The sequence below is a fragment of the Thamnophis elegans genome, chromosome 6 (assembly GCF_009769535.1).
Source record: "Thamnophis elegans isolate rThaEle1 chromosome 6, rThaEle1.pri, whole genome shotgun sequence".
NCBI lineage: Eukaryota > Metazoa > Chordata > Lepidosauria > Squamata > Colubridae > Thamnophis > Thamnophis elegans.
This window is the reverse complement of record NC_045546.1, coordinates 20129379-20150510: the sequence shown is the minus strand read 5'-3', so window position 1 is coordinate 20150510 and position 21132 is coordinate 20129379. Positions and strand designations below refer to the sequence as shown.

Sequence of the window (21132 nt, the reverse complement as noted above, 5' to 3'; positions counted from 1 at the left end):
TGTCTGGATTTTATCAGACTGATTTTCATTTATCTGTTCTGTATTAATATGAGTATTGGGTAGAGAATTTGGAACAACATCCACTAGACATCAGTCAGCAGAGATCTGGAGCACGCGGCATGTCCATATGGGAATGCATGGGGCAGGTAGAGGTTGAGGGGAGCAGATAGTCCCGCAAGTAGCTCGGTTCTATGGTATCTAAAGCTTTAAAGGCAATAACCAGGAAACTTGAATTGCACCTGAACATCTATTGGGAACCAATATAATAAGTTCATATGCGAGTAAAGGCAGGTGAGCGAATACTTTTGGCAATATAGTGTATTTCTCTGAACTTCTTGGATTGTGAGCCTTAAACATTAATAATGCAATTCCATCTCTCAATTATGAAGGACAGCATTGCTTGAATGCAAACACTACACTGACACATTATGATGTCTAATTCTTGGGAACAACTTGGTGCATATGAAGGCCAACACCATCTAGCAGTTGTGATTTCATATTGATGTGTATGATAATAATACATCAGTTTTTCAAATTTTATTTATTCCATTTCTATAGCCACCCATCTGTATCCAATTGTCTGAAATGTTAGAAGACTGCTTTTTCCTTTATTCATTCCCATAGCTGTGGGTGAGGAGATTGTGAATAATTTAAACAGTGGCAGGCAGGCATGATATTGTTTCATGCTGCTTTGCCATTAGTTGAACCACAGATAAGAATGTGCTGTGACAGTTATGGCAGCCATAACCAAAGTGCTCAGTGTTTTTATTTATCTTTTGATAAATGTTTTTATTGTCCTGATTTAAGGTAAACACAAAGACGTTTTTACCATTATGTGCTGTAGCATTCAAATGCTATTTTGGTGGAATTGTATTATTAGAGATTCTAGGGATTTAACACAAAAAAATATTCTTAAGAGTATTTAAATAACTTGTGCTTCTAAAAATGACTTATACCTGTTCCCTTAGTTCTTTCAATTTTTCTACTCTTTTAAGCTTTGTTGCATATTCTTGCATTTCTTTCATTCCCATATCTGTGCAGAGTCGAACTAAGAACCGTAAACCTAGAATATGATATGTACAATATTAAGATCATAGCAAAAGAACAGTATTTTTCTTCTAGCATTAATATGTGGTGATGGTGGGGGAAATGTGGAAAAAAAATGAACGGGAGTAAAAATGCATTCATGTGTGCAGCAATACAATACAACACAACACAGTATGGATTGGCAAACTTTTTCTGTAAAGGAGCAGTTTCCTTTCACTCCTTCATCTCTGCAGGTATAGATGGAAATTTTGCAGGCGAAGAAGACCGGCAGCCATTTGACAATGCCAGCTTGCCAATAAGAAAGTAATTGAATGGAAAATATTTCATTGTGGAATTAAATTGACTAGATTTCATAGCACCCCATTTGAATTCTTAGACAACAGGAGTTATTAGAATCCTGCCTGCAAAATCTCTTTTTGTTTTTGTTAATGAAAGAGTGCATGTATTTTTATAAACTCTCATATTTCTATAATGCTGAAAAGTAAGAGGGATAGTTTTTAAATATATATTTATGTATATACACACACACATATACACACACACACATATACATACATATATACGTTTGTATGTTTGTGTGTGTGTGTGTGTGTGTTCCAGCATAACTCTGGAACGCCTCAAGCAATTTCAACCAAACTTGGTACACAGGTGACTTACTCTCTGGAAAAAAATACTGTGGGGGGTAAGACACCCCTAAAACCCCTCAGGGTGTGTGTTCTATTAAGATACAGCCTGTTGTGCCGTAAAATGGCTTCTACTGAACAGCGCAGTTGAGTTGCCATGGTAACAACTTCACAGTACTCCACAAGGGGGCTCCCTTTGGTAAGGGGGAAAATCCAACATTAGAAATTCCATTTGGTCTGGACATTTTCGCCCCATAAATATATACCTCGGCAACGCCGGGTTATTGGCTACTGGAATATATTAAAGTGTTTTAAAAGTCACTTTTAATTAGATCATCTATTATCATAGACATACTTATTAGTTAGTAATGCCTGTTAAATATTATAGCACTTACTTCCTATACCATACATCAGAATGTACTTCTATCTAGAGAGTACCTGTGCCTGACAGACATTTATTAACTCTTGTAAAAATTCAACTTGTGCACTCTAGATTCCATCAACCTCATTTGCTTTCTAACACATTTGATGCCCAGCCATATAACAAAATTGGAAGGGACCTCAGAGTCCTTCTAGTCCAACCTGCTGCTCAAGCAGGAAACTTACACCATATCAGACAACTAGTTGTCCAGTTTTTTCTTAAAACCCTCCAGTGTTGGAGGGAAGTCATTCCACTGGTTAATTGTCCTCACTGTTAGGAAATTTCTCCTTAGTTCTAGGTTGGTTGTCACCTTGATTAGTTTCCATTCATTGCATCTTGTCCTGCCCTCAGGTGCTTTGGAGAATAGGTTCGGTTCCTCTTCTTTGGGGCAACCCCTTAGATATTGGAACACTGCTATCATGTCACTTCTAGTCTTTCTTCTCATTAAATTAGACACACCCAATTCCTGCAGCAGTTCTTTGTATATTTTAGCCTACAGTACCCAGTCATCTTTGTTGCTCTTCTCTGCACTCTTTTTATGGTATTTCCAATAATTTCTTGTGCATTTTAAAGACCCCTTGTAACAGGTCTTTCCCATGCCCTGCAATGCAGATATTGTATTCAAAGAGGGCTTCCTCTTCTTAAGGCACCTGGAAAGTCTATTTGTGCAGGAGGTATGTGTACAGCAGAGACCCAGATGATAGAAAGGTTGCTTTACACCGGGGTGGGGGATGGGTGTCAAACTCACGGCATCACGGCAACGTCATGTGATGTATCAGGACTTTTTTTCCCTTTCGTAAACGGGCGTGACCAGCATGTGATGCAGCTGGCCCGTGGGCTGGGAGTTTGACAGCCCTGCTTTATACTTACTAGGATAACTCCTAAGTCTGTGATGGATGGCGAACCTATGGCACATGTGCCACAGGTGGCACGTGGAGCCATATTTGCTGGCACATGAGCTGTCAGCTCCATCATGCTGGTCACCTGATTTTCAGCCTTCCGAGGACCAAGGGAGGCCGTTTTTGCCCTCCCCAGGCTTCAGGAAAGCCTCCGGAGCCTGAGGAGGGTGGAAACTCCCCCCCATGTGGGGGGGGGGGCATGCACATGCACAGATTGCATTTAATTGTGGGTGTGGCCACGCGCACGTGTGATAGCACACACACAATTGCCACGTCTTTACAAAAATGTTTGCCATCACTGCCCTAAGTAGTGAGACAAATATTTGTGTATGAAATAATCCAGCAAAAAAGTGAGATAACTATAAAATGCAGTGAGCATTATATTAGAGAAATTACTTACATTCAGCATTATCTGGAAACCTTCTGTGAATTGTCTTGTAGGTGTCCAGAGCTTTTTGATAGTTACCTATTAGCCAGTAAATAAAGAAGGAAACAAACTCAGATAGATAGACCAAGTTATAGATAGGGAAAAATATTTAAACTAAAATGTAATAGGTTTGGACACTTACCACTTCTTCTATAGCAGCTGGCAACCATCAATTGCCATTTCACCTGGGTTGGTCTGTAAAATACACATATCACAATGCAATACAGCTGAAAAGCTTTCCTTAAATATCTAGCATATGGATGAAATTAATCAAAATGAAACTGCTCAGTGTGAATATTTTCTTGGACAAGCAAATGATTTCTTTCTCTCTAAGGGAGGGTAAAATATGCATCTGAAGTGAGTTTCAATGCCAATTTATAATCTGAAAAGAACAGCACTGAAGATCTTACTCTATTCTGGCTGGATGAACTCCAACCATTTTTAACACTACTTGGTCCAGCTAACAGGAACCTATGTGTTGCAACTCCTTTATCTGGAGAGCAGAAAGCACATGCATATGAATTATTAGATGGTTATATTATCTCAGCATCACAAGTTTTTGCTTCTTAAGTCAAACCATACATTCACGTAATTTATATTATTACGGCGCCTCAGAGAAATTCTGTAGCCCATTTTCCCCGCAGCCCTACCGAGAGATGCTGTGAGTGATATTTGGCATATAATCACTGATTTTAAAATTTAAAACAGAAACTTATTTCTCAGAAAGTTGACAATAGGAGAGATAATTATTGAGATTATACATTTAATGCTCAGTGTAACATATCAAGGGCAGCAAAACTTATTTGAAGCACAGCTAGAGGCCAAGGTTATTCTATTACCTTCTTTCTTTAATTTTAAAATTGAAGTTCTTCCTGCTTTATCTTTAACTATTGATTTTGAAATGCTCAACAAAGCTTCAAGTTTCTTTAAGTACCTCTACTGATTTACATTCATTAAGAGATAAATACTTTTCTATTAGTTGTTTCCTAAAAGACTAATAAAGTGTTTCCTGAATTACCAAGATATAATTAAATCATAAAATGTTTTTTGATGTATTATGAAATTCTGACTAGGCTTCATTTTAAAGATTCCATCTTTTAATAGCATAACAATAAAAAGAAAATGGTTTAGTCCTGTTAAATTTATTTCTGTTAAATTCTTAATACTTTCATGAGCTGTGATTGCCTGATTCAGACAGAAGGCTTTTGGCCATTCCTTTGACATGTTTATCGTCACCACTAAAAATTTTAACGTTTATCAAATAAACCCAGTGGTATCTAGTCAAAATATAACACATTCTTGGATAAACTGGCATAGTTTAAGAGAATTGACCTCTTTATATCAGAACAGATCTAGAAAACTAATCCAAAATAATTCATCCTTCTAATTGTTTAAAGAGTTACCTGAATTTTCCTTAAAGTTAAATCATAGCACAACTATTTTAAAAGCGTAAAAGAAACACTGAAAATAATACTTGAAAAATCATCCAATTTTCTATGCCTAATTTATATCAGTGATAACAAGATTGCAGAAAATGCCTGTAGAAGTGAAATGACTCTCAACACACAAGTGCTGTGATTACTTACTGAATAAGTGCTGCTCTTTCAAAGTAGTGAATGGCTTTTTCACAAAATTGTGTGTCAATGTAATAGGCTCCAAGCCATTCTATGACCTCAATGTTTGAAGGGAAATACCGATAGGACTAAGAAAATAAAAGAAATGCAGCATTAGCGGTAAGTTTTATTTTGCTCCTAGGTTACACATTTACGTGTAATTCTCCAGCTACTGAAAATACATAATACATGCATGTATAAAAGTAATGTACTAATACATTCATTAATCACTAAAGAGAATATACCCATTTGCAATTAACAGAAAAATTATGACATTTGATATAAAAAATTGCTTATTTCTTGCATATTTGATTTTCAAGCATTTTAAAAGTGAAGTAAGGAATCACTTCCTCACATTATGATTTTTACTGGTCAATGATACTGTAATAAAATATAGTATATTACATTTGTTGCAGTGTATTACAATTACAATGTATATATATATATATTTTTAGACATTTTATTAAGATTTATAGGCCGCCCTTTTCCCTGAGGGGACTCAGGGCGGCTTACAATCACAGGGAAGGGGGTGCAATATCAGAAGACAAACAATGTGCGATAATGTGTTTCCTTTGAATCTATAGAGTAGCCAAAACTGATTTATTTTGGATAAGCAAATTATATAGCTTAATAATTATGATTGAATAGTTTGGCTTAAATAAGCAACATTTATGTTTCATAAATCAATAGACAATGTAGGAAAAGAGCTCTGGTAGCCTATGGTAGCTAAATCTGGTGGCCATTTCATGCATAGGAAAACAAGACCCTTGAGGAGAAAATTTATATAAGGTGATCATCGCATCACCTCTCACTCTCTCTGCAAACAATTCAAAATGTTGCTTGCTGGGGCAAAGCTATAATGAGAATATTTATTTCTCTATTTCTCTTGATCTAAATTATCTCAAATTTTCCAAAAATCTTTCATATTACCATTGTGAATGACAATGTATAAGGGAAATCAATCTATTTAATCCTTTATGAGGATTTTTCCATGTGAAGAATGAGATTAAAAATCAAATGTAGCTGTTGTATTACTGAATAAAATGTTTTCTCTGAGGATTCCATCTTCTTGACCAATCAAATATATATTTAGCATTAGAATTATTTTTATTAATCAGAATGTTTAATCCTTATGCTCTGTGCCTTTTTAAAGTATCAAATTAAATTTATTTTCACTTACATAATATGCCTAATGTACATAAGAAAATACAACAGATTACGCTTCCTCAATAATGGACCTCAGATGCACCAGATTTTAATTCCAGTAAGCCCCAGATAACATGCAAGATGAAGGCTGGTACAGAAATGTAATTTTTTAAAACACCTACCTCATAATAATATTGAAAAGCTTGAGACTTGTCGCCTTCACTATCATAGAGTTCCCCAAGTTTTGCCAATGCGTGTGAGTCCGTGGGAACAACGCTAATAAGTTGCATAAGCCACTCAATGGCCTGATTAGGGTCCTCCATTAATTCATATCTGAAATATGGTCAGTTAAGGAATATCTTATGAGGACTTTCTCTATACCTTGCAAGGTTTAGTTGAGCACTGCTGTGCTCCAGTTGAATTCCATAGGACCTGAACATCTAAGAGTTAAAATTGGCTTTGTGGAAAAGATACATGCTTGCAATTTGGAAGAGAACCTGGGCACTATTTCGAAGAATTGCATGGAGCTTCAGGAAAGAATCCAATGCTTCATCTAGTCTGCTTAACTTTTTGTATGATAAACCTGCAAAAAGAGATGTTTATTATGAAAAATATAAATAAAGTGAGGTAAATTACATTTTCTATAATATAACTAAATGCCACACATGCTCAAAGGTTATCCATTTTGGGAGTCTTCTTAATAATAAGAGTGCAGAGAAGAGCAACAAAGATGATTAGGGGACTGGAGACTAAAACATATGAAGAACGCTTGCAGGAACTGGTTATGCCTAGTTTAATGAAAAGAAGGACTAGAGGAGACATGATAGCAGTGGTTCAATATCTCAGGGGTTGCTGCAAAGAAGAGGGAGTCAAACTATTCTCCAAGGCACCTGAGGGTAGAACAAGAAATAATGGGTGGAAACTAATCAAGGAGAGAAGCAACTTAGAACTGAGGAGAAATTTCCTGACAGTTAGAACAATTAATCAGTGGAACAGCTTGCCTCCAGAAGCTGTGAATGCCTCAACACTGGAAATCTTTAAGATGTTGGATATCCATTTGTCTGGAACGGTATAGGGTTTCCTGCCTAGGCAGGGGGTTGGACTATTTGTATTTGTATTTATTTGTCTTGTATGCCGCCCACTCCCGAAGGACTCCGGGAGGCTCACAATAGATAAGGGAAGGGGAAAACTGGACAAAGACAACACTTTAAAACAAAAACCGCAACATTCACAATTTCTGTGGGGCTGGATGTTTCACAAGCCCCCCGGCCTGCTGGAGCAGCCAGGACTTGATGGCTTTGCGGAAGACCGGGAGGGTAGTAAGGGTCCGGGAGGGTAGTAAGGGTCCGGATCTCGACAGGGAGATCATTCCAGAGGGCTGGAGCTGCAACAGAGAAGGCTCTCCCCCGGGGGGTTGCCAGCCGACATTGGCTGGCGGATGGAATCCGGAGGAGACCTAACCTGTGAGATCTAATCGGTCTATGGGAGGTAATCGGCAGGAGGCGGTCTCTCAGGTACCCAGGTCCGATGCCATGTAGGGCTTCATAGGTAGCGGAGGACTAGAAGACCTCCAAGGTCCTTTCCAACTCTGCTATTGTATTGTATAATAAAACTGATATAAATGCTGACAAAACTCTGATACGGAGCTTAGCAAGCAGTTTTGGCATCTTATGACACTAACTAGAAATTGTGGATGAAAATGTCATGGGAGGGCTTCTGATCCTTTGCTTTATTCCATTCCCTCAGAGTGCCAAAATGGGGTAATGATGGGTCTTAAAAACTCTTTGATTTTTTTCTAAAGCATCTACAATAAACCACAATAATTTCAAAATGACATGTAAGCAGCCATCCACTTATAACTATTCATGGAATTATGACAGCCTCAGAAAAAGAGCTTTATGGCCCACCTTATACCCCCATGGTCAGCACTTGCCAAGCACCTGGCAATCATGTAATTGTCATTTGCAATTTTCTCTGCTGGCTTCCCCAGAAAGTCAGTGGGGAAACAGGCAGGGAAGTTTGTAAGCTGCTGCTGATGCTCTGTTAAGAGAAGTCTCTCTCATCTCTGGGTGCTGGCTGAAAGAGCTGCCTACTGAGGGCAGTTAAATTCCTTCAGAGGGGTGCCTTTTGTCTACACCTGAACATACCATCTTGGCCTTCCAATTGTGAAACACCCCCCCCCCCCCGCTCCTCAATTAAGAGCAAAAACTAGCTCTTAATTTCCGGTTTTAAAAATGACACATCCAGAGTTCCAGTCATCTCAAATTGCAATCCAAATTCACTCGTGACTTACCAATATTATAAAGCGCTTCGGTGCATGACGAATCATTCCTTAATGATTCCTTATAAAACTCTGCTGCTTTCTCATAATCTCCATTTATGAAAATGGTGTTTCCTTTATTTGTCAGAGCAGCTGGATTGTATCTGTCAGAATTTACGGCTAAATCTGCATAATTGCTTGCTTGCATAATCTCATTTTCCTAAATTAAATAAAGAACATATCTTATCTGGTTACTGATGCTTTGGAAATTAATCATTTAAAATATATTTTTTGATTCCAGATGTAGCACTAGCACTTAGACCTATATACCACTTTATATTATTTACAGCCCTATCTAAGCAGTTTACAGAGTCAGCATATTGCCACCAATAATCTGGGTCCTCATTTTACCCACCTCGGAAGGATAGAAGGCTGAGTCAATCTTGAGCCTGATGAGATTCAAACTGCCAAATTGCAGGCAGCCAGCAGAAATAGCTTGCAGTACTGCATTCTAACCACTGTGCATCACGGCTCTTGGTATAGATTCATATACATAAATTTGTTAAGTGTAGTTTCAAGCCTTCAGTTTTTATTAAAACCATATTATCAGATTTTAGTATCTATTAAGATTGGTTAAGTGATATAACAGTATATCTACTTTCTAAATATTTTGCTGTCATGGTTTTAAATACCGTAGATCAAATTCTTACAAATTTAACGAATCCAGTTCAATTATCTTTTTCTTCAGACATTTGCCTACCAGAAGTATTTCTACTCCCGGTTCCTTAGAATTAATCTGAAGTTCCCTTCATTGCTTCCTTCCTCTGAGAACCCATGAGCCAATAAATATTGCCTTTAGCTGACCAATTAAATATTAGGAGAAAAGATATTTAATCAATCCTGTTTCCATTATCACTAGTTTAATTTTATATTTTGCATGTATTTTGCTGATGATTTCCCCAAAGATCCAAGCGGTCGTAAAAGAAGGGAATTTCAAAGTTGCCAAAAGGGTATCATTCTAATCTATTTTAAGCACCTATTAAATAATACATCTTGGAAACTTGCCATGGCAGAAATGGATAACCTGTGGCTTAAAGTCTGTGTCACTTAGATGTCAACATGTACAACTGAACTCATTGCTCTGTCACTTAGAAAAGCAGATTGATCTACTTGAACTTTGAGCTGTTATCTTTAAGAAAAGAAGCTTATTTCACTTGAAGTGAACAATTTCAAGATAATTAACTTTCAATTTCAAGATAATTAACAATTAGTAAAATGTACTCCACGGTTATTTGTTCTTAAAACTACTGACTATATTTAAAAGTAACCATATGAGAAAACCCAGAGATGCTTCATATCTTCAGACTTAGTTCTTTTTTAAAAAAATCTTTAATTACTCACCAGAAAGTATAGAAAAGAAAGATTTGTGGCAGCTGCACTTTTAACTCTGCTATCCTTTTTTTCAAACATCTTTAAAGTGTCAACGGCCTAGAAATAATTAAAAAGCAAAGTTACTCTCAATGTAAAAAAACAAAAACCCTACTCAGCTCTACTGGATAGTTGCAGAAGATGAGCTGCTTCTGAAGACTGTTCTAAAACTTCAGTTAGTGAAACTTCTAGTTTGAACTACCGTATTTTTCAGAGTATAAGATGCACCAAGATTTTGAAGAGGCAAATTAAAAAAAAAGTTTTTGCGCTCTGCAAACCTCCCAAAAATGGCCTGTTTTTTTGTCAAAAAAAAAAAGGGCATGCATAGGCTTTAGGAGGCTTTTAGAGTGCTCCTGAGGGCTGCGGGGGGCAAAAACGAGCAAAAAACGGCTGGTTTTCCCCTCATTTTTGCCCTCCCCAGCCCCCAGGAGTACTCTGGAAGGCTCCTAAAGCCTATGCATGGCCATTTTTGCAAAAGTGGCAGGGTTTTGTTAGGCCAAAAATGCTGTATTCAGTGTATAAGATGCACCTAGATTTTCACCCTTTTTTTGAGGGAAAACGGTGCGTCTTATACTCCAAAAATATGGTAGTAAAAGTTGACAATAATGTTATTCCAAGCACTTCAGGTCTTCCAGTCCATTTCAGGATCAATTTATATACTTTTGCTAGAACTGCCAGATCTATCCAGGAAAAATCCATCTGTTCATTTGATGGCAGAAACGAATTAGAATTTTCTTTTGACTTGTCTGCATTTCTGCAGCCCAGAAATTGTAGTTCTCGTTGATATCAATCTTAAAATCCTTGAGTGGGTTGGAACCAATGCAACCCCTTCTGAGTGTTCTAGCCTGGACAATTAGCTCAGTCCTGAACCCTCTTCTGAAATCTAGTAGCAAGAAAAGAGAGGAAATCTGTATCAGAGGGTGGCATTGTGTGCTTCTAGAATGTTACCCACAAGACAGCTTGATCGTAGAGAATCTTTCTCTGAGAAAGAAAATGGTGGGACATTGCCCACTTATGCTCCAGATGCTTGCTTCTCATAAGCTCAGGACAGTAATTTCCCTCAGGAGTGGCAGGAGATGAAGACAAACCATCAAGCTCTCAACATCAGTAGTGTCTTTGTAAGGATACTGGGTTCATTAACTTCACTTTTCTAAAACCTTTTCATAAATTGACTAATGGACTAAAGTAATATTTCAATTTGTTAAAGATATGAAATTATATTCTGATCATGATTCAATGTAAAAATTTACCAGTAAAATGTTTATGAAAACACTGTACCTGATTAAAATCTTTTTGCCGCAAATAGGTAATTGCTTTATTGATTTCCAGGTCATTGGCTAACTCTACGTACTGAGATGTTTTTACCATTTCAACACACCTTCAAAATAAAAAGAGATAATTTTTGTTCTTATAGTGAGTCTTTATACATTAAGAAGGCAATTGCTTAAGTTGATCCTATAAATTGATTTAAATACTTGACAATTTTACAGACCCAAATATTTAAAAGGAGATTCACTGAGTACTCAATAAATTACCAAAACATTAATAAGGTGAATTTGTTGTGTAGTTCTATTTTATAACAGCCTTATATTGTAATTTTAGAATTAATTCCACTCAACTGAGAAAGGTTATATTGTTTGTTACTATGCAAGATCCAGACATTAGAGCTTTCAAGTGTAAACACACAATCAATAAAATACAAATTATTTCATTTTACTTCTTTCATTGCATATGACAATGACTTAATATCCAATCTTTAAGAAAATCAACCAGAGGATAACAGGTGAATAACGAAGGTCCACAGTTAAAAACTGACACCTACCAGTCATAACCTACTGCAAATGAAGTTTCAATTGCTGGAGCAATTAGTTTAGCAGCTGTCATAATATACTTTTCTGCTGTAGCTTTCCTAAAAAAAAAATTCTAGTGAAAAGGGGCAAGGCCTATATATACATAGTAGCTAATAGAAAACTATATTGAAGGAATTACTAAATAAATATTAGATTTAACTATTTAAATAATAAATACTAAATAAAAACATCAGCTAAGATACTTTGAAAGGAAATTGATTTGTATCTTAAGATAAGCTTTTAGGCTACAATCCTCCATTAAAAGTACTGATTAGGACACTCATTCCATCCTCACTTCGAACCCTGATTCTTTGAGTGTGGAAAATAAAGTAAAATACCAGTAGGCTCGGGAAGTTTGAAGATTTTGCAAAAGTATAAATATTTAGATTCGCCTACCACTCATCCAACTCTAAAGAGCAAAGAGTTAAATAGAACTGAACTTGCTCCGGGATTGTCCTGAAGGAACTTTTTTCAACAGGCAACTGGACTTTGTTTTTCCTTGAAAACATTTCGCTTCTCCTCCAAATTCTGAAGAAGCTTCTTGGATGAGAAGTGAAACATCTTCAACAAAAGACAAAGTCGTTGCCTTTTGAAAAATCTCCTTTGGGACGGACCTGGATGACTGAAAATCACCATAGACATTCTGTTCCAGGATTATGGAATATGACTAATATTACTAAATCATAGGAAGAAAGATGGAATAGAAATCAGGAGGGGGGGAATGGAATCAAATACCTTGAAGAGGGAAAGATTTGACTGGCACCTTAACTAGAAAAATTCCACAGTGTAACCTATTATTAACATGTTACCTGTCCAGTTTTTAAACCTGCCTTCCCACATATTTTCTCAAACCTTTAATGAAATTGCAGAGGTGAAGAAATTTAGTAAATAAATGAAAATAAATTGACTTCTAACTTAGCATAACCAAAGTAGACAGACAGAAAAGCACACTGAATTCATTTACTTCTTCTGTTGCTTAAACATATCTACAAAATATGAAAGATAATGAAAGACCTTTGGAAATAATACAAGAGAGACTTACCTTTCATGTTCCATTTGTCGTAAGCTATCATTCTTAATAGCTTCTATCAACAGGTTTGTATGTGGATCATCCTAAGAACAAAGAGGAAAATTTAGTCATTGTGGTTACGTAAAAAACAGGAATGAATATATGGACACAGAAATGTATTCATGAAAACCGTAATATTTAATGTGTCATTCTCTTTAAACAGGGGTGGGATCCTACCAGTTTAACAACCAGTTCACCGAACACGTGTGCACAGTTCAGAGAATACTTACCTTCCGGATTGCTGCTTGGGAAGGAAAAGTGCCACTCTGCCCTGAGTCTCTGCTGAGAAGATAAAGGTAGGTAAAACGCAGGGGCAGACAGGCGGGCCCAGATGATCATCAGGTGAATCGATGGAATCCCACCTCTGTCTGTAAACTATTTTTATTCAGTCAATAAAACCGAATTGCTTAGCAGATCTTTTTGCAAAATTTCAGCAGTCTAAGCAAAAGATTCATTTTTAAATAACCGAGTTACGTTTGTATAGCAGGTTAGATGCTTATTTCTGTGCCGAGTTGAGGATGTATTTCAGTTCCAAAAGTATCAATTTCTATTTACTTTTTGATCTAAAACCCCTTTATGCACAGAGGGACTTTATTAAATAATTTTGTAATTATTCTGTCATTTATAATCTATAGAATGATGTACACGTCCAAATGAGAACTATTTAAATGCTGCTAGACTGCAACCATTTCATCTGTGTAATAAACTTTACTTCAAAACTGCATTTAAAATATTTGTTTGTTAGGAAAAAAAAAGATCTAATGGGATGAAATTACTATTGTTACTATTGTTTGATATTGATCATAGTTTTTATGGCACTGTTACAGGGGTGGGATTCTACCGGTTCAAACCGGTAGCTCCGACGATCAGCTGGGAATGAACTGCTTCACTCCTGCCCGCCCATGCGCTTTATCTTCTCAGCTGAGTTGCAAGGAAGAGTGGATTGCTGAGCCTCAGCTGTTTTCCTTCCAAAGCTGTAAGTGTTCTCTGAACTGTGCATGCACGCAAAAGCATGCACAAAGCAAACCGGTTGTTAAATTGGTAGGATCCCACCCCTGCACTGTTATACTATACGGAACATTGTTCCATATAGAAACTGTCTATAAATGGCAGTCTATGAATTTGTGCATACTTACTCCTTGTGAAATATATTTGTCGTCATCGTCAATTTCCAATGGAACAGCAAGCAGTTTTTGGAAGGCTTTTTTCATTTGATCTCTGTCTCCAGTAGCAAAGTAGCACAAAATCAAGTTGAAGCCTGCTTTCAGGTTTGGTGATGTGCTCATAATGTGCTCAAAGGAACTAATGGCATCAGTATATTGGCCGGTTTTAATAAATGTAACGCCAATGTTCTGCATTATTTTAATCCTAATGAAATACACCATTGTTAGAATCTAATATTAAACTGTATCTTAAAATAGGTATCCTATGACTGTTGAACTCTGCTTAGAATACAGTCAAAAATGCAATTTAACACTGTGTAGAAGAAAGTAATAACAATACCAAAACAAATTAAATATGAAAAATTGCCAACACCCCTCGGGGTGTGTGTTCTGTTAAAATACAGCCTGTTGTGCCTTCAAATGACTTCTACTGTACTGCTGTAAAATGGCTTCTACTGTACAGCGCAGTAGAGTTGCCAGGTTAAGGGCTTCACAGTACTCCACAAAGACGCTCCCTCTGGTAAGGGGGAAAATGCAACATTAGAAATTATGTCTGGTCCGGACATTTTCCCCCTCTAAATAATTACCTGGACCACACCGGTTTATCAGCTAGTATACAATAAAACATTATAAAAGTATATCATTATAAAAGCAATAACCACAAGTACAGAGGCATGTCCTACAAAAACATTTGAAAACAATATTTATTACAATGAAGAATGGATAAAAATCAACCATCGGCCATTAAAAACCATGAGAACTGTTTTTCTGCCTATCTAAAGCCAAGTAATAAAGTGTGATAATCTCATCTTCCTTAAAAGGAAAATACACAATAAGGACCCACTACTGAAAAGGCCTTTAAGTTACACAAAGTTGGAACTAATGACTGATACATTATATGGAGGAAAGCAATTCTTGACAAAATTGTCCTATTCATTATAGCCTTCATCCAATTCCCACTTAAGCTGTCTCCTGATCAACTAGTTCTTTCTTCAATACCTTACTGAATATCAGGTAATGTTATAGGACATTTGCTATCTTCTTTGAGTCAACTAAGTTGGATCACACAGTGGTGGATTCCTAACTGGTTTACAACCAGTTTGCTGAGAGGGCGTTTTGCGCATGTGCTGCTTGCTTCGTGCGTGCCCGTCACATGTTGCTGCGCATGCGCAGTTGACTTAAAACTGTTCTGTGCATGCGCAGAAACATGCCAACAACAGCAGAAGAGACTGGGGAACCGGTTCGGGGGCGTGGCAGGCCTGGGTCGCTGCCAGTTCCAGTGACCCAGGCCAACATACCACTACAGGTTTGGCCGAACCGGTAGAAACCTACCACTGATCACAAAGCATTATCAAACTATTAATGAGAGGTAGATGAAAGAGAATCAGATATCAGCCACCTACAACCCTTAAAAGGAAGACTTATCTGTAAAAGATACACAATTGTAAGGACACTAAATTGCTTTCCACCTTATTTCTATATGCTCTTTTGCTTGAAGATCCCACATCATATAAAACAGGGCAGATAACCAAAATGCTTTCTTCTGTCATGTCTCCTTTGCTCTCAAGATAATATGAAGATAGCAGTGAAATAATCAAAATGTCATAAGTAGTCTCAGTAGATAGCATATTGACGAGACCAACAGGCCTCTGTAGACAGAAAATAACAAATGATCAAATCTTATTGTAATTCACCTCATCTCCTTGTGGACACTTGCAATCTGATCTAGAGCCATTCGATAGAACTTGATAGCCTTTGAATAGTTCCTTTGTTTCAAATAAATATTTGCCATGTTCACTTTCAGCATACCTATAAAACAATACAGAATAAGATGTAGCTCATGTCTCAGTAATTTTCCAGAATGTCATTTAGGCTTTATGTGGATATAAAATATATAGAGTTGATTTGGAGAAGAGGAAAATAAAAACAATGAGCTACTTTGGACGAAAAAGAAAGGGAATGTTTGGCACCTTTATTTTCCAGTTGCATAATTATATAGACAGCAGTCTTTTTTACTTACTTTGGGCTGCAAGTTTATTTATTTATTTGCAACCCACAATTTCTATGCCACTTGAGTCAAACTTGCTTTGTTTATTTGTATCCTACCTTTATTATTTTTTAAAAAATAACTCAAGGCAGTGAACATATGTAATATTCCCACTTCCTCTTATTCTCCTCACAACAACCTTATGAGGTGAGTTGGGGAGAGAAAATGACTGCCCAAGATCACCCAGCTGGTTTTTATGGCTAAGGTAGGATTTGAACTCAGTCTCCTGGTTTCTAGCCTGGTGGCTTAACAAGTATCCCAAACTGCTTCTCATTTTACTTAAAAACATTTCAATAGTTAAATGCTGGCTTTATTGGGCCTGTCTAATTTACAGACCTGAAAAACTAGGCCTCAAGAAAAACCTCAATTCTTTTATCACTTGAGGATTATACTGGAACAAATATCAAAATTTGAATGGGGAATGGTATAGAGATTTTTTCTGTAGCTTGTAAACTAGCGGGCAAAGTTGTCAGAACACATACTTTAAGAATACAATAATTAAATGCAGAGATTATCAGAGTTGTGATATCTGGACTGTAAAATATAGATGATCATAAGTTAACTGCAAAATTCAATTATTCCTGACTTAGAGGAACTTATTAAAACTCAAAAGTACTATACTACTTAGTAGTAGTAGTAGTACTAAGTACTACTAGGCAATCTCTTTTATTAAATAATTCACAAAAAATGTTACTTCAGATTTGAAAGTATATCTGACAAATAAAAATATCTCACAGGGCTTATAAAATGGCATCAATTTCTACATTTGCCCAATATCAATGAACAGACTATGATAAACATTATACACTGTTCAGAATCACCTAGGTATGTGCTGGGTGGCTATATAAGTTTATTAAATAAATAAATAAATAAATAAATAAATAGTTCCCATTTGGTATAATTTGGAATAACAACAAATCAGCATGGTTTAATTTGATAAAAGTAAAGTACCTCCATTGACAAACATTTTGTTTTTTACAATGACCTGATACGTGTTTAGTGCTTCTGCATACATTTCATTAGCAGAGTATTGGCTAGCCAAATTGAAGAGTACCTAAAAGGAAAGAAATGAGAATATTTCCATTGTCTTCCACAAGCAACAGTTTTAAATTTCTTCATCATAAAATTGCAGCAGTCAGTAGTGTAGCAACTATCTAGGAAAAAAAGAGAACTGCTGCCATTTGGAAGAAAACAGAAAGCAGCTACACCAAGGAAGAGATCAGAATAGCTATTAGCAGAACATTATTGAAAAATTGGTGTGGTATATCCTATTCTTCAAGGAAAGGGTCGAGAGATGTGGTCTTTTACTTCTGAGCCAGGAGCCCTTTGAGCTCAGTGGTACATTTGGAATTGCAAGAATCTGCTGTGAGAGCTTGTGCATGATGGGAATTGGCCATGAAGCCTTTCCCATTCACACAATGGCAACTCTGGAACCACAACTGATTAAAATGTAAAGGAAGTTAAGTGAAACTTGACACTGCTAGCTTCATGGTAACAAAGGAAAAGATTTCGCACTGCCTTTTTCCAGGATTTTTTAAAAAATATGGCAGCCTAGCCAAAATAATCACTTTAAAGCAGTCCCCCATGCCCCGTTTTGGCCTGGAAGACCTCATGCACCAACCTGGAAGCCAAAATGGGGCACAGGGGTGCTGCATGAGCCCCCAAAATGCAATGCAAGCGCTCTTGCACATTCCCCACACCCCCTGTGCATTTGCATGCACATCTCCCGTATGTGCCCCACCCTCTGCCCATGAGCGCATCCCCCACATGCCTCCTGTGCATGTGCAGCAGAGACCCAGAAACCAGTTGGCTGGTGGGAAGCATGCACGCAAGCAGGGCAGAGCTGGGGTGATGGCTAGCGTGCCCGCAGAGAGGGCTCTGCGTGTCACCTGATCCCCATCATGGACCTACAACCTCTTCGCTATCTATTACACTCCCTCTCCAGTTATCTTTTTATTAATAAGCTGCTTCAAAGGAGGTGTGAGAGTGTTATCATTTCCTTCACCCAAATACTATCTTCCTGAGATGCACATCTATCAGATAAGCTTATGAAAGGACAAAGCTGTGTTAAGGAGATACTGACAGATATCATGTTCATACTCATTTAGATATGAAGCCCTATACATCCCTACTACAAGGCATAGAATATGGCAACCAGATGCTGTTAATATATAGAGTTAGGTTTGAAGATACAGACCAGAAGTCTTTCGTTCCTTTCCTCATATTTGGATATTATTTTGGGAATCACACAAATTTAATAAATAAATCCATGCTAAAAATATTACAATATTATTAATATTATAGAAAAAAATGAAAATTACTACTAAAATGTTCTGTGTTGCATTATAAAAAGAAATACAAATAAAATCGATTAGTATAGTCAATCTTTATAAAGCACTTTTCAGAATACATTTTGTATTTGTATTTGTATTTAGTTTATTTTCTATGCCACCCTTCTCCAGGAGGGACTCAGGGCGGCGAACAACTCAGGTGCCAAATGTGGGGAAAATAGGCTACATATAATTTATCTAAATTAAATTAACTAGTCAGAAATAATTAATTTAGTTCAAATTTATATGATGGTTCAACAGCTATAGGCTTTCATTATAGTTTAGAAAGACTGGTCTAAACTAAAGTTTAGCTGGCATAGCTTTAATTTTATGGGGTTGTTTATTTAGTAATATTGCTGTTGTTACTTATCCAAGGTTATATTGTATAAGATGGGTGGGCATATAAAACTTTAAACAAAGAGACAAATAACATATGCCTACTATCAATATTGGCAAGTGCAAGCCTACAGTTCTAGGATATTTTTGAGCCATCTGATTTATGTTGTTTATGGTCTTTAAATTCAAACAGGAATGCTGACATTCAATTAAATACAATTACAATACATGCCCTTTAATATGTACATACAAATATTCATCTGAGAGGGTTCATTCAGGTATAATTAACCCCATTCTTAAGATTCTGAATGTGCATTGAGTGTTTTATGGTTTACTTACAGTATATGTAAGATCAAGGTTAATATTAGCAGGAGACATTGTCTGTTCACGTTGTCTTACTAAGGCTCTTTCTTTTCTTCCAGCATCTTTCGCCTTTTCTAGAGCCTTGAAGAAAATAGTTTATGTTTCACAAGTGCCTAATGCCCTCTCATAGACAATGCTGCATAAAACAATTTTCATACTGTATATATTGACACAAACCTACTTCTATGCTTATAAAATCACTAGTAAGATGCAACATCAACAAATACACTCATGTCATAAGGATACTCAAGTAGGGAATGCATCCCTCACTAGCATATTTTAATGCTGTACTTTGGTGGAAAGTGAGTTTACAAATTCTATTTTTGAATACTAAAGGAAATCTAAAAAAACTACCATATTTTTCGGAGTATAAGACGCACCGGAGTATAAGATGCACCACGATTTTGAAGAGGCAAATTAAAAAAAAGGTTTTGCACTCTGCAGACCTCCCCAAAACAGCCCATTTTTTGCAAAAATGAGCCCATTTTTTTTTAAAAGGGAATGAATAGCCTTTAGGAGGCTTGTAGAGTGCTCCTGGGGGATGAGGGTGGGGGCAAAACTAAGCAAAAAATGGCTCGCTTTTCACTCATTTCTGCCCTCCCCAGCCCCCAGGTGCTTTCTGAAAGCCTCCTAAAGTCTATGCACGGCCATTTTGGTGAAGGGGCGGGGTTTTGGGAGGCAAAAAATGCTGTATTCAGTGTATAAGACGCACCCAGATTTTCAGCCTTTTTTTTGAGAGAGAAAAGGGTGCGTCTTATATTCTGAAAAATACAGTCCATATACCAAGAAAGGAATGAACAATTATTTAATTTGGAAGAAGGAAGCAGGAACTAGTTTCTATATGTTTCTTGGTAAGGGCAATTGTAGCAAATTCCTTTTCAACAAAAAATGGTCTCTCTCATAGCATAGTTTTACAGTGTCTTTGGGTTTTTTGAAAGATGGAACAATATATTATCTTACTGCTTGAAATCCTCAATGCTCTCATCAAGTATTATAGATAGATGGAGGTTTTTTCCAAATAAATACAGAAGAAGCTGAATTCCAGCCCAAACTTAATTCTAAAACCCTCAGACTTACAAAATTGCAAAATATATATACTCTAGATTATGCACTCTTTCAACATTTCTTAGAAACAAATATTTTTATCATTTTCCATAAAAGGTTTAAGCAAATACAATGGTGTCCAGAAGCAAAAATATGAGCAGGCCATTTTATATTAGTATGTTTCCCATATGAATCAATTGGTTAATCAAGGGAGTTACACTAGGTTTTTTTTAACTTTATACATAATGGATGAATTCATATAGCCGCTATATTTAGATGTGATGAGATTTGTGCTGAATTTTTATCCAACTAAGATTTTTATGATGGCTCTCCATCTTTTATTACTATAAACAAACTGGCAATCTGAAAACTATAAAAGCAAGAATACAGCCTTGTATTTTAGGATGAAGTAATAATTTACATCTTACCAATTTTAAATCTCCACAGCTGTGAGCAATGCAGCTTTCTTCCACCAACTCATTCACTTTTTTTTCTAACAGTTTAATCTTTCCTTCTGGACTGAAATAAGGATAGAACAGAATCATAAGGCATCAGAAAAACCAAGGCAAAAAAATCTACACTTTGGTACATATATTAGGTATCCTACATTATGTTCTGCTTGGGCTGCCCTTATTTCTATATATATTTATTCCATACAGATAATTCTATACTCATTTTTCTAATTACATTCCCGGGTTGGACTATTTCTGAAGAAAAAATACAAAAATACATGGTCCCTCAAAAGATCTCCCAATAACTTTTTGTAGCAAAAACTGTTGTGGTGAAATGATTTTTAGCTAATGAAAGATTCCAATGGTACTGCGTATGGTGGTCAATCTGATTTATGAAGACATTATTTCCTGTCCACCTCCTAATTATGTTCCAACTCCCCAGGGAAAATTTGAGAAGCATACACAATAGCATGAAGTGGAAACAATCTGACTTACAACGAGGACTGTTTAATCTGCAAACAAACACTAGATACAAAAAAGGCTGGGTAATTTATTTATTTGATTTATATTTTGCCTTTCTTTCAATAGCTCAACACAACTTCCATGGCAATCTC

At 36.6% G+C, this 21132-nt stretch overlaps 1 protein-coding gene across 2 annotated transcripts in view; it reads right to left on the bottom strand.

The window, feature by feature from the left end:
- Positions 1-21132, bottom strand: part of IFT88 (intraflagellar transport 88) — a 37114-nt gene that overhangs the window by 6216 nt on the left and 9766 nt on the right. For both annotated transcript variants that reach the window (XM_032220196.1, XM_032220197.1), the window contains 16 exons: positions 20495-20585; positions 18999-19103; positions 16945-17047; positions 15641-15755; positions 13920-14151; positions 12757-12827; positions 11687-11773; positions 11143-11242; positions 9838-9924; positions 8470-8656; positions 6651-6759; positions 6359-6509; positions 5004-5119; positions 3560-3612; positions 3391-3456; positions 957-1063 (listed from right to left, as the gene is read on the bottom strand). In XM_032220196.1, the coding sequence (XP_032076087.1) occupies positions 957-1063; positions 3391-3456; positions 3560-3612; positions 5004-5119; positions 6359-6509; positions 6651-6759; positions 8470-8656; positions 9838-9924; positions 11143-11242; positions 11687-11773; positions 12757-12827; positions 13920-14151; positions 15641-15755; positions 16945-17047; positions 18999-19103; positions 20495-20585 (1780 nt within the window). The remainder of the gene's footprint in view (positions 1-956; positions 1064-3390; positions 3457-3559; positions 3613-5003; positions 5120-6358; positions 6510-6650; positions 6760-8469; positions 8657-9837; positions 9925-11142; positions 11243-11686; positions 11774-12756; positions 12828-13919; positions 14152-15640; positions 15756-16944; positions 17048-18998; positions 19104-20494; positions 20586-21132) is intronic.